Raw genomic sequence first — 14,118 nt, forward strand, 5'->3', positions numbered from 1 at the left:
GTTTCCCTTTGATCTCAAGTTGAGCTGTAGTAAAGGTCTACTGAGATATTACAGGTAAAGAGGAGGGACAAGACATGGCCCAGCGAGCTCAGCAGGAGATGCTCGTTGCCATAGTAACCTCATTTCCTTTTCCCATTAGGTTCCCACAGCTACTTTCAAGCCTCCCACTTCCAGGTTTCTCATTCACACCGCTCCCTCTGGGGAGAATGTCTCTTTTTCACTTCAGTTCAGACTTTGAGGGCTAGAGCCTCATCCATCCAGCATCTCGAATGCTCCACCCTCAGTCCCTAGCATCAGTGTGGTCCAGCCTAATCTCTCTAGGGAATAAAACTAGAACTACTGCTGGGCAGTGGTGGTGCACGCCTTCAATCTCGGCACTTGGGAGGCAGAGGCAGGCAGATTTCTGAGTTTGAGGCCAGCCTGGTTTACAGAGTGAGTTCCAGGACAGCCAGGGCTACACAGAGAAACGCTGTCTCAGAAACAAACAAACAAACAAAAAACACCAACCCTCCCCCCCCAAAAAACCTAGAACTACAGGGGCTTTAAAATACACCAATTGATTGATACATCCTAGAGTCATATTTAGTGTTAGTCTCTGTCTATGCAGATCTCTGAGACAGGTCTCCCTGTAGAGTCAAATCTTCATACCTCAGCCTTTGAAGTAGGGTTGCAGGAGACTACCATGTCTGGCTTGGTATTACATTCTTCTATAGTTTCTGTCTGTTCCTAAAGCACAATTCTGCCTCCCAGATAGAGCATCCTTTGGGAGACTGATTCATTTTAAAATAAAAGAATACTGTCTTATTTTTTGGTTTGTATGTTCTTCTGGTGAATTCCACAAGGATAGACTATGGAGAAGCCTAATATAGTAGGGTATACCTATAATCCTAGTGCTCTGGAGGTACAGGCAGCAGGAACACACGTTCAAGGCCAGCTTTAGCTTCACAAGAGCTCAAAGGCATACTCAGCCACAGGAGTCTCTGCCTTATTTAAAAAAAAAAAAAAAGGTGTTGGGACTGGGCTGGGGCAATGGCTCAGCAGTTAGAGCACTTGATGCTCTTTCAGGGGACCTGGATTTGGTTCCTAGTACCCACACTGGGTCACTCATAGCAGCTGCAGGGGCTGGCCTGATGGCCTCTGAGGGCATCTGCATGCAGTTGGTGTACATCCATACAGTCAGACTGACATAAAATAAATTAAAGTGAGGTGAGAAAATTCTGAGAGATGGAAACAGGAATGGACATGTGAAACTTTCATCCTTTCTACCCTGAGTTGATGGTAAATGTTGGGTTAACTAAAAATAAAATAAAATAAAACCTTTTTTAAAGCACAAGGGTAGCTATCCAATGATCACAGGAAGTGGCTGTAACTCAGGCCTTTTGAGGGCAGTGAAGCTTGGTGGTTAAGATCACAGTCACAGCTAAGAGTATGCCAGCTGCCACCCACAGTCAGCTTTAAGAACTATTCTCTTGAGTTGATTGTTAGGATCTATTTATAGGTCTGGATTGGAAATGTTTAGCTAACTGAGGAACATACAGAGAGAAAATGGCCAATCAGAAAACGTCCATTTCTTGGTCTACTGGAATGATGTTTATAACCTCCAAAGATATTACTATCTGCAGTCCTGACCCTGGGCCAAAGCAGGAGGTCTATAATTATTTGGTAAGCTGGGCCTTCCTAAAGTCCCATCTACTTGGGAGGCTGAGGCAGGAGGATCACTTTAACACAGAAATTTAAAGTTGCCCCAGGTAACATAGTGAGAAAAAGTCTCAAAAAGGGATGTGACTCAATTGGTAGAGTGAGTCTCTAACCTTCAAACGAGGTGCCGGGTTCGGTTCCCAGCAACAAATAAATCAGGCATTGTAGTGCATCCCTGTAACTGCTAACCGCCAAGGAGGCAGAAGCAAGAAGATCAGAAGTTACAGGCTGTCCTTGGCTATATAACGAGATGGAGGTGAGCCTGAGCTACATGAGACTCCCTGCCTTAGTAAGTAAAACAATAAAGGTGCAAATTTCAAAACCTCAGAATGGACCCTGGGTACTGTGATACAGATCACAGAGGCTTTGACAATGCTAGTCAACTGTATGGTTTTTTGCTTGTTTATCACTGCTGATTTTGTAGCAATGTTTTATTTATTTATTTATTTATTTATTTATTTATTTATTTATTTATTGGTTTTTTCGAGACAGGGTTTCTCTGTGTAGCCTTGGCTGTCCTGGAACTCACTCTGTACACCAGGCTGGCCTCGAAATCAGAAATCCACCTGCCTCTGCCTCCCAAGTGCTGGGATTAAAGGCGTGTGCCACCACCGCCTGGCCATTGTAGCAATGTTTTGACATTTAAAATTGTGTGTGCAGGTGCACATGTCAATATGGGTGGAAGCCAGAGGTCAACCCCAGGTGTCATTCCATAAGTACCATTGGCTTAGTTTTTTCTTTTTCGTTTTTGGTTTTTCGAGACAGGGTTTCTGTGTAGCCCTGGCTGTCCTAGAACTCACTCTGTAGACCAGGCTGGCCTTGATCTACATTGTAGATCTGCCTGCCTCTGGCTCCCAAGTGCTGGGATTAAAGGCATGCGTTACCACTGCCCAGCGACTTAGTTTTTTCTTTTCTTTTCTTTTTTTTTTTTTTGAGACAGGGCCTAGAGCTTGCCAAGTAGGCTAGGCTGGCTGGCTGACAAGCCTTACAGTTGCACATGTCTCTACCTCTCCAGTGCTGGCTTTTTCTTTTTTTTTCTTTATCTTTTTTTCCCATGGACTCTGGGGATCAAACTTATAGGGCAAGCACCTTATTGCCTGGGGTATCTCTCTCCCCAGGTCCAAGACAGTAAGGTTTTTCTTGATTCAGCTGATTATCATGTGGTGGGGAGGAGGCTCTGTGAAGCATTCTAATATCTGGAGTGATCCCTCTGCATGGGAAGATTGGGAACAATTGTCCTGACACTTCTCCAGCCACTCCCAGAGGAACTGTACAATGCTGCCTTGGCCAGGCTCCAGTGTGAGTCATGGTCCTCACAGTTGCCTCTTCTAATTTCAGGCAGTCAGAAAAAGCGCCTGCCATGCCCCCTCCAGAGGCAATCCACAAGCAACACAGTTTCTATTACATGTGCCATCCCTCGCCCGGACGTCTGGCCCAGATTCTGTACTTTCCAGTATAAACACTCTTTCATTGCTTGAAGCTCAGATTGGGAAAAAAACACAATTTGAAAGGGATCCAAAACTAACTACTTTTGACTCTTGATCAGTTGCCTCAAGTTTTAGGGTTAGATGAAGAATCAAATACCAGGTAAATACCTGCTTCAGAAAGTGCCAAGGTTTCTCTGGAAGCTTTTCTACTCAAATTTCCAGCAGAAATGAACAGTTAATTCTCCCCCTTTCCCCCCCTTTTTTAAAATTTCTGACTTTTGAGACAAGATTTTTCCATGTATGGCTGTCCTGAAACTCTTCTTTGTAGACCAGCAGGCTGACCTCGAACTCTCAGAGATGGAGTGCTGGGATTAAAGGCTTGAGCCAGGCCCTCCCTGTTCCCTGACTTCTTCTGCCTGATTGTATTAAACCAGCATCCTCAGGAACCTCCAACCTTGTTTTCAAGAGAGGTCTCTCAATGCCTTAGGCCTTACAAATTAGGTCACCTGGCCAGGAAGCCCTAGGGATGTGTCTGTCTCTACCTCCCCAGTGCTGGAATTTGTTTTACCCACTCCTGCCCCTCCTCTACCCCACCCCACCCCTGTGAGGTTCTGGGGATCAAACTCAACAAGCACTTGACTGACTGGCATCTCCCCAGTTTAGTAGAAAAGTTATGTGTCCTGGTATGAAATCTTCCACTTGGGTTGAGAAGAGGACTCAGGTTTGCCTTAGAATTCGCAGCCAGCAGGGATTCCAAAGACTTCCTAAGTTTATCAGGTGCCATGTTTTTTAAGAAAGGTGTTTGGCTGTAGTGCTGGGAACTCAGTTGCACCACAAAGTCGCATCCTCAACCCTCCCTCCTGCAAGGGATTTTTTGGAAACAGAGCCAAGACAGGGGAAGGCAGAAGTTGGGTGGGGGTGGTGAGATGGCTCAGTGGGTAAAGAGCTCATTGCCAATTCTACCTGGGTTCTCAGACCTCACATGGTAAATTCCTGTGTCCTCTACATGCACATCATGGCATGCTTCCCCAACAATACGTCCAAAAAAATTTTTTTAAATTAAAACAAAACAAAAGGGTAATGAGAGCAGGCATTAACCTCAGCATTTGGGAGGCAGAGCAGGCAGATCTCTGAGTTCAAGGCCCAGCCTGGTCTACATAGTGAGTTCCAGGATGGCCAGGGCTACACAAACCCTGTTTTGAAAAACAAAACAAAAACAGTGTATGGTAGTAACACTGGGTGAATTATCACAGGCCTCATCTGCATAGAAAAGATAGATAAAAAGAAACCTAGCAGCATGTACTAGCCGTGAGTCAGGACTGGGCCAGGGGTGACCATTGAGAGGTGACTACAGCGAGGCTTCTCAGGTGTGGTGGCACACACAGGCAATCCCAGCTATTTGGGATATGGAGGCAGGATTAAAGAAGGTTCAAGGCCAGCCAGGCAACGTGTCGAGATCGAGATCCTGGTTCAAAATGCCAAAGGGCTGAGGATGCTCTTTGGTAGAGGGATTTTCTAGCATGTATCACGGCCCAGGGTTTGATCTTTAAACTCCAAAGTAAATGAATTAATAAAAAACAAGGATGGCTCATGTTCCTTAGGAGCCTGTTGCCTTGCCAAGGTCATGGGTACAGGAGGATGAGGAGTGGGTGACCTCTCAAGACTGCAGTTCAGTGACAAGTGCTACCACAGGGTGACACTCAAAGTGCAATGGGATCTGAAAGTGGTGTGGACTTTGGGAGCCCTTGTAGAGTGGGGTGTCAGAAAGTTATTTTTACAGAGCCTCAGCTGACAGAAAAGAACCTTCTAAAAGGACAAAGCCTAGGGAAGGGTGATTGATGGAAGAGAGGTGGAAGAGCAGGAAAAACCATCCCTGCAAGGACCAAGAGAAGCCCCAGGGAAGCAACAAAGGTCAGGCAAGTGGGCTGGCTTGGAGGCAGCAGGAGGAGCTAGGGTGTCAGGTAGGGAAGGTGCGAAGACATCAGGTGGAGCTTGCCCAGCAGCAGCAGGGTTGGCACTGTTAGAAATAGACATTTTGGAGTAGTCAAGGCTGGGAGACAGGTGTAGAATAGAGGCTGTCTGGAACACATTAATCTTCTGGGGCCCAACAATACAGAGAGCTAAGCAGGGTTGGTTAGTACTGATCTAGTGATAACCACACTGCTAGATAAGTCTGTGACCTTTGATCTCTTGATACCAGCAGGCAGTGGGTTTTCTCTGGACACTCTGAGCCCTTGGCTGGGAGTCTCTGGATGAAAGGTGACTCAGGTAGAAGGCCAGTGGTACACAAGCAACAGGCTTCCTGGGTTGCAACAGGTCAACCTATGTGCATGTGCATGCTAGAATACGTACTTGAGTGTATGTGCCTGCAGAGGCCAGAGGTCAACCTCGAATAGTCTTCAGGAGTTGTCCACCCTGTTGTCTTTCTTTACAGGACAGCTTGCAGGAATTGGTTGGGTCTCTCGACTTCCTCCCTGTGGATTGAACTCAAGTTTTCAGATTTGGTGACAAGGCCCTTTAGCAGCTGGGCCATCTCTGGGGCTCCACCATGCTCTCCTTGAGACAGGTTCTGACATTGGAACTTGGGACTCACTGAGTAGTCTTCTGGCTGACTAATCAGCAACCCAGAGTTCCTGCCTCTGCATCCCCATTGTTAGGATTACAGATATGCCACCACACCCAGCTCCTCACTGAAGCCCTAGAACAGCAAGCACTTCTGACTGGCCTACCTTCCAGGTCAGGCTATTGAGCTCCTTGATTTTTATTCTCTCAAGTCAGAGTCCTGTCTTGCAAGGCTGGGGACTCAGTCCATGTTATCAGAGGGAGGGAGGAATTATTGTTCCTGGTAAGGGGGGAAGGTAGTGGTAGACTGAGCCCTGAAAATTAAGCTGAAAGGGAAAGAACTGCTGATGTCTCAAGTCTTCTCCTTGGATGGCAGAGCTCATCAACTTAAGGGGGACCCATTGCAACCCACTATACCTCAGCACCAGGAGGGTAGTTCAGCTAAGATCACTGACTAGTGTCAGAGGTAGGCCTCAGACTCTGCTAAGTGTAGGTCACCTTTACAAATCCTACCTTTTGTATGTTTAATTTTGAGGCTGGCTAAACAAGTGATCTACACTGAATCATGTCGAAGGGCTTAAAACAGCTTCTTTCTTGAGGGAGACAACCCCTCCCCAACAGAATCTACATTATCATTCTTTCTTTTTTTTTTTGGTTTTTCGAGACAGGGTTTCTCTCTGTAGCCCCGGCTGTCCTGGTACTCACTCTGTAGACCAGGCTGGCCTCGAACTTGGAAATCCGCCTGCCTTTGCCTCCCAAGTGCTAGGATTAAAGGCGTGCGCCACCACCGCCTGGTTTATGTTATCATTCTTTCCTGCTACCTGCGCTGGCCTGGAAGCCACTCTGCCCCATAATCCAAATGTGTCACACATTAAGCATGGTAGGAACTTGGAGCCAATTGTGTTCAGTGGGCTGAGTAGCCGTTAAAAGAGAGAGAGAAAAAAAGAAAGAAAGAAAGAGAGAAAGAGAGAAAGAAAGAAAGGGAAAAAGAAGGAAGGAGAAAGAGAGAAAGAGAAAGGGAAAAAAAAAAGCCAAGAGTCAGGCATGGTGGTTCCTATCTGTAAAGTCAGCATTTGGGAGCAAGTAGCTTGAGAATTCAAGGCCAGCCTCAATCCTCAGGGACTGACAGACTGAGTCCCAACATCCATCCATCATGACTGGAGTCCCTAGTGGTTGAGGGTCTTTTTTGAGAACCCTAATAAGTGAGATTTTATCACAGCATTGCTGACCCCAAAGTAACAGGATGGGCAGTTCTGGAGGGAGCTTTGAGCTTCCATTCATCAAGGTTAGCTGCATTATTTGGCAGGCTAGAACCCTCGGGGGAGTAACTACTATCTTATTAGGTTATAAATACATTTAATAGCTTTGGTACTGGCTTCTTATTCTGGAGTATTGAAGAAGAAAAAAAGAACTCGTAATCGCTTGAGCCTGAGTGTAAAGTCACTATTTTTAAACTGTATGGTTACTTGCAGTGTTGATTCTGAATGCTGGTCCACCCAGGCCATCTCCACTTCTACGTGCAAGGCTCAGCTGGCCCATCATCTGCTCAGAAGAAATGAAAAGTGGGCTTAGACTTGAAACTCAAATTGTTTCATACTCAAACTACACCAACTAGTTCAAAGAAAGCCCCAGAGGCTCCTAGAGCTGCCACCCCCACTGTGGTTTCTCAGGAAAGGGACAGCACTTTCATTCACTCACCTTCAAACAGGCCTTTGTTTAGTTTTGTAGAGCTAGCCACGGAAGCTCTCATGCTAAGTGCTTTGCCATTGAGAGCACACCCAGCACTTTAACATGAGAGAGGCCTTTTTCTTTCTGTATCTACCTGAGAAAGAACATATTTAAAGTCATTTACCTTTACCTCACTTCTAGCTGCTCAGTGACCTGTGGGTCCATGGGGCTGTGCGGACCTTCTAGTCAGCAGGACTGTCTCCAGGAACGCTTTGGTGGGAAGCAGGCCTTCGCTGACTAGGAAGGAAGCTAAATAAACTCGCACAGGTGCTGTGAGCTCCATCTGGGTGGGTAACACCCTTTGCATCTAGCCTTCTGTGCCCACTCCTGTCGCCCCATCTCCTCCCCGTGCTCACGTGCCACTGTCTCTAAGAGGCTGCCACCCTGGGGTGGGGGTGATGTGTGCTGTGTGGCTGCTTCTCAGGTGACCTCTGCTGCTCCAGGATCTCAAGGAATGGGTGGCAAGGGAGACAGAATGAGTCACCATGATACAGATGCAGTGCTGTTTGCCCATGACCAGAATGAACAGGCCTCTACTTCAAAAGCAGGCTAGACAGGGTCTTCTGGAAGACTTACCCACCTAGAGACCGCCAAGTAAGTCTAGGCAATCTGGAGCTGGCTTTAAAATCAGCAACAGGGCGGTGGAGGGTGGGGGTGCCTCACAACAAACAGTGGTAACAGAAGGTTTGTGTGGGAAGATGGTCTAAAACAAGCAGTGTCTGTGGTAATGAGCTGTTGTTAGGAAGTATGTGGGGCCTCTGAAGCAGGCTGCTGCCTTTCCAAGGCTGGGCTTTTTTGGGGAGAAGAGATGCAGGAGGGCAAGGAAAGGAGCTGACTGAGGCACATGGGGACATTACAGAGCAGAGAAGCCCACAGTATGTGGCAGCCATGCTGGCCTGCTCTTGAATATTGGCACTACTCCACTGTGCTGTACAACTGCTGTTCTGTGAAATGAGGATCTGTGAGGTGTCAGCAAGGGTCCCAGTGAGAAGCAGATGGCAGGGCAGGGAGGCACCCGAGGCCTAGCAAAACGCAGGAAGACCTGTCCAATCTGGAACTGGAAGGGACAAGAAGAGGGTGTGGTACCAAACCTTGCCATCTGGACCTGTGGCCTTAGAAGGGGCGGCTGTCCACTGCCAACCAGCTGTCCACTGCCAACCTGCACCTAGAGGGTGCCTTGTGTAAAGTCCTTCAGCTTTTCCACCACACCCCTCCCACCAGCATCTTCGATGGCTCCTAACCAGAAGCCAAAGGCCAAGGGTCCAGTCAGCCTCTTCCCAGGGGGAGGGTGGAACCAGGGAACACTCAGAATAGCCTGCAGACTAAATACCTGACAGTCGCGGCAGGTGGGTCTGGATGAGATAACCATTCGCACCCATTCCTGATCAGGCACTCATGGCACCTGTGAACGACTTGCGTAGTCTTTACTCGTGGAAAGGTGATGACGCAACTTTAATATCAGACTACAAAAGCCAGGACCAAAACATGAGTGAAAACAACACAACTTTGTACAAAATGGACAGGTAACATTTATTAAAACTTGTCATACAAAAGGACATGATCTCTTCTATAAGAAGAAAATATTAAACAGTAACATTCATTTAAACCACGCTGTACACTGAAGACAGCAATTCTAGAAAGAACTATTTAACTTCTAAAACACAGGCGTTCACAAAGTATCCATGATATGCACCTAATGACAATCTGCTTATCACCCCATGGTTCTGTGGCCTAAGAGTCATCTGACTTGCATAAATAAAATAATTTTCTGGAAGAAACATTGGGACCCTCATAAAAAGAAAGGGGGCAGCAGCAACTGACATGACACAGGCTTCAAGCAACATTTAAAAAGAAAAAAAAAATCACATTTGCAACAGGTGTTCCAGCATCTTCCCACAGGGCACTATCAGTAGAGGTTTGCAAACTAGTACCTTTAAATATGTAAATAGCAGAGAGAGAGAAAAAAGAAAAACCAAAACCCAAAACAACCCAGGGTTCACTGGGTAAAGTTAGTTTACAGTCAGAACAGCCTAGATCCCAGGAGGGCACGGGCAGCCTGGCCTGTGGTCCTCAGCATTTCCAAAGTGTCTGAGAATTTAGGGAACAACCACATCTGTGGGCGAGGCAAAGCTCCATCCCAACCTTGGAGACTCAGCCCCAGAACCTTTTCCAGAATGTTCAACTTCCCAGGGTATGCCACCCACTGTAGCATGCAGCTTTCCCAACAGCTAAAAGCCTGCCCAGGGTCAGAGTGGTTCGGGAAACTCCTGCAATGGAGGGGAGCCTTTAGTGAGGCTCTAAGAATATGGGAGGAGGAGGTGAGAACAGAAATCCGAGGTCATTGGCCAGGGCTCAGGAGAGCACAAGGGCAAACCGCAGCACAAGAGGAGCTCCTGTGACATGAATCCATGACTGAAGGCATGTGCCTGCAGATTAGGAAATGCAACCAGTGGGGCCTTGAAGCCCTTTGTATGAGGACTAGAGGAAATCAGCCACAGCTCAGTGCAGACATACACTGTGCTGGTGGGCCACTGACAGAATCCCTGAAACACTGGACAGTGCTGCCCACAACTACTCAAGCTCTTCTGGAAGGGTGATGATTTCCCTAAGGCAGTGGTGAGGGGAGAGACTAGTACTGTAACAGGGCAGGCTGCCAGAAAGGCTCTCTACCGGGAAAGGCAGGTCAGAAGCCTCACTTTAACCTTCTGGACCACGGACTTCTGGACTTCTCACAGGGTCTGCCACATTCCAATTGAATGAAAGCTTTGTCAGCTTTTGACAAGGTTTACTGACTCAATATAACCCAAGGACCAGGGTGTCTTTTACCCCCAAACTCTTCCCTGCAAGGGTCTCTTATATGAATAGACTTCAACGGATCTGTTCAACAGGCAGAAGCCTGAACATGAGGGTTGCTTCTGACAACAGAATGGCTTAACTGCCTCAGTGTAGAAATATTAAGAAGCCAAAACCACTTCACCCTCACCCAGCTTAGGGTTGTCCTGAAACCCACTGGCCTCCCTCTCATGTGTGAAGAGTAGGAGGCGAGTCGAGTGTGACTGTATATCTCTATTCACTTCTCAGGGACAAGGACAGGACTGATAACTGGCAGACATTGGAAGGTCATCTGAATGTAGCAAACCAGTAGGAAGTAATACCTAGTTTCTAGGTTAAAAAAAAACAAAAAACCTTACATCTATACTTATAATAAAGTTTTAATACAAAGTGCTTTTATATGCCAAGACTGATACAGTGTTTGTAAATAGATCCCTGTTTTGTAATCTTAATCACAAACATTTACTGGCAAGTCTATATTTTCTTTCCTCTTTCCAGACAACGGTCAAAGGTACATCCTTCATGTCAGAGCCTGAAGATCGGAGGCTTTTGCCAGAAATGTCTGTTATGTTAGAGAAAGCCAAAGTTTAAAAATCAAACATGATATAGGAGCAAAACCCTGCCTACCATCTAGCTAGCTCTGACACAGCCTAGAGTCAGAGGGAGTCTCAACTGAGGGAGCGGCCTGTGGGTGTGACTGTCAATATTCAAGTTCCTGACATGAGTTTCCTCAATGATGTGGTGTGAGCTGACATAAACCTTTTCCTCCCTAAGCTGCTTTGGTCAGTAAAGGAAAAGCACACTAGACCCCTACCCAGCAAGAGCCTCAGGTCTGTCACATGCTTAAAAGCTTTCTGAACACAAGCTTTCTTTCCAACCTAATACATTTGACCATGCAGAACAGACCTCAAGGCAGCCTTGTCCTTGCAGAAGAGGAGGAGGAGGAGGAGGAGGAGGAGGAGGAGGAGGAGGAGGGTATGTGTGTGTGTGTGTGCATGCACACATAAACTACTGGGACTTGTAAATGCAGCTTTCTCTGTGACTGGGAAACATGAATCTGTAGATGATGTTGCTTAATGTAGGGCTCCTTTCCCCTTTGAAGCCATGTTCCAGCTCTCACAAAGAGCTGACAATATTGCTCAGCACACCCTTTAAAACAGCACTCTCTACACCAGTGTTTTTAAGATTCATTTCTCAAGGCTTCTGTGTATAAGAAGTTGCTACCTCTCACTCACTGAGTATAGGAATGTCTTGCTCACAGGGAACTCTTAGCCATGCATTCTGGCTTAGTCTCATGAGCTGTGGTCCCTGGCTGCCCTTGTTGGGAAGCACCATGATCTAAGGCAGGGGAGCCACAGGCCACTACTAGCCAGCACTGTCATGTGTCACTAAACTGGCATCCCCTGCCATTAAATGAGGGGAGCTTAGGACAACACACCAACTAGAAACACCTATCTCTGGCACCCATAGACTTAACCAATTAGAGTTAAACATAAAATTGTGCCTTATCCAGAGTCTGCAGCATGGTAACAATGTCTCCTGCTTCAGACTTAGAAGCTCCATCTAACATCGCCACAGCTTTAGCTAGAACCTTTAGAATGTACGAAAGTAGACAATAAGGAGCTCTGCTCACAGCTCAGCCAAGGAGTCCTTGCTGTAACCTTGAGGGGAGCAGCATCCAGTGATGCAGGTACCAAAGCAAAACCCAGAAGCCCTGCAGCTACCAGGAGAGAACAAAATGCAACAAGACCTCGGGACAATGGTGACAGCCGGCTGCTGCCACCTGTGCAGGACTGGTGGGTTAGATTCTGCCACCCAGTCCCCTGCCTTAGCCACTGCTGGCTGGAAGGACTGTCTTGCCAGCTGGGCACTGCGTGAACTTAGCCCCATCATCCATTCTAGGCCAGGATAAGAACATACAGATTTGAGAAATTAAATCTTTTAATTGGCCTACTTAGAGCTGGTCTTTCAGAAATATCTTCCTTTTATTTTTTAAGCCTCTCTCATAATAGCAAGTGGCACGCATCATCTGTGCCCAGATTTGCATTAATTACCATAGTTTATTTTTATGCATGCCACTCAAGGGCCAGCCCCTATTTTTAGTTAGCCTCAGTTGTATTCTGCTCAGCCTTTGCAGCTTCATAGGACTTGGTACAATTAATCACATGCCTGTGGAAACTGTCCCTCCACATAAATCTCTTTGCACAGATATTACATTCGTAGGGCTTTATGCCTGTATGAATTTTCATGTGGCCCACGAGATGGTGCTTCATTTTGAATTTCTTACCACAGACACTACAGCCATACGGGCGAAGACCGAGGTGCATACTCATGTGTCGATCTCGCTGACTTTTGTGTGTGAAACTTTTCCCACACTGACAAGGATACAGCTTGTCTGTGGCCGAGAATCCTAAGTGGGAGGCCTCTTCTTTTATCCCCATGGCCATTTCAATATTCTCACTGTAGCCTGCTGAAAGGGCAGCCTCCTGTTTGTGTCCAATTAGATTCCCATCCAACTTTTCTCCAGAGAACTCTTCCATGGAAGAGCCATAGAAGTCCACCTGTTCGTCATAGTTGCTGCCCTCTGCTTGCTCGTCAAACTCTACTTCCACTTTCTTCTCCACAATTTGGAACTCCTCCTCCGCTCCTGAAGGCTGGGCTGCATGATCCGTCTGCATAGTATTGACGGACTCGGTGACCTGGTGCTCATCATAGGCTGTGTGCACATCCATGCCATCCCATGCCTGTTCCAGGCGCTCAGGCTTCACATGGATCCAGCGCCTATGAGCCATGATGCTGGGCTTGCTATACAGAGGCCGAGTGTAGTGGAACTCAGCACTGTCATTGGTTCCCTCCTCCCCGTCCTGACTGGCCATCTCAGTGCTCAGTCGGTCATGCTCTGTAGATGAGTTACTGGGCAAATACTCGTGCTCGGTGACCTGAGATGATAGCTCGTCTTTGGTGCTTTCCTCTTCATTTTCACCGTCTCTCAGTTCCTGGGCTTTGGGGAAATCAGTGTGGCTCCCAGAGCCCAGCTCAAAGCTCTCCACCAGGCCATTGTAGTTACTGCTACTGGGAGACTGGTGGTCACTGCCGTGGTTCAGCTTCTGACACAGGACCGTGGGGTTTCCCTCCAGAACCTCAGTGCACTTGTCCACCACGTGCCACATCTGGAGGAAGCTGGCTGCTGTTAAGTAACTAACAATTTCTGGAGCAGGCATGACAAGGCGTCCTGTGTAGCTAAATAAAAGAATGTTCTCAAACACTCTTGGGTTCATCACATCAGGCAAAACAATTCTCCTACTGTTTTTCAGGAGTACTTGGTCACAAAAGTAGGGTGAGCTGGCAGCAAGAACGGCTTTGTGTGCCTGGAAAGTGTGGCCTTGGACCACAATGGAGACGTCACACAGCTGCCCTCGCTGCCGCTGCTGGTTTAGCTTTTGCAGAATGGTGCTGGAAAAATCTGGAAACTCTACTTGAAAAGAGTTCGTTCCAGGCTCCATTTCATCACCAATCTTGTTTAGTGCTGCAAGAGAAAGAAAAGTTAGCACCAACCAACCCCGACCTCCAAGAAACCATCTCCCTTGCCCAGCACTAAACACCAGGACAAGTTCCCAAAGTCCAGCAAGTCCCTGGCCTCTGAGCACTTATCTGTGGGCATCAGTCCCCTGAGATCGGCCTGCAGGAGTTGAGGGTCCCCAAAGCAAGAGCTACCCCTGGCCTAAACAGCAACTCTCCATTTTGCCCTGTTTGTGAGCAAGGAGACAGAATCTACAGTGAATATATATCCAAGCATACAAATTCTCTTAGCTAAACAAATTATTGCTAATTAAAACAAACATGAATCTTTTTTTTTTTTGGGGGGGGGGGG

The 14,118-nt window shown here is 47.1% G+C and overlaps 1 protein-coding gene across 8 annotated transcripts in view; it reads right to left on the reverse strand.

Annotated features, from left to right (window-relative positions):
• Window positions 1-8,920: 8,920 nt before the first annotated feature.
• Zbtb43 (zinc finger and BTB domain containing 43) overlaps window positions 8,921-14,118 on the reverse strand; it is a 19,875-nt gene continuing 14,677 nt past the window's right edge. For all 8 annotated transcript variants that reach the window (XM_031369919.1, XM_031369913.1, XM_031369912.1 and 5 more), the window contains one exon: window positions 8,921-13,773. In XM_031369919.1, the coding sequence (XP_031225779.1) occupies window positions 12,347-13,750 (1,404 nt within the window). In that variant the 5' untranslated portion in view covers window positions 13,751-13,773 and the 3' untranslated portion in view covers window positions 8,921-12,346. The remainder of the gene's footprint in view (window positions 13,774-14,118) is intronic.

The sequence above is a fragment of the Mastomys coucha genome, unplaced genomic scaffold (genome assembly GCF_008632895.1).
Source record: "Mastomys coucha isolate ucsf_1 unplaced genomic scaffold, UCSF_Mcou_1 pScaffold15, whole genome shotgun sequence".
Taxonomy (NCBI): Eukaryota; Metazoa; Chordata; class Mammalia; order Rodentia; family Muridae; genus Mastomys; species Mastomys coucha.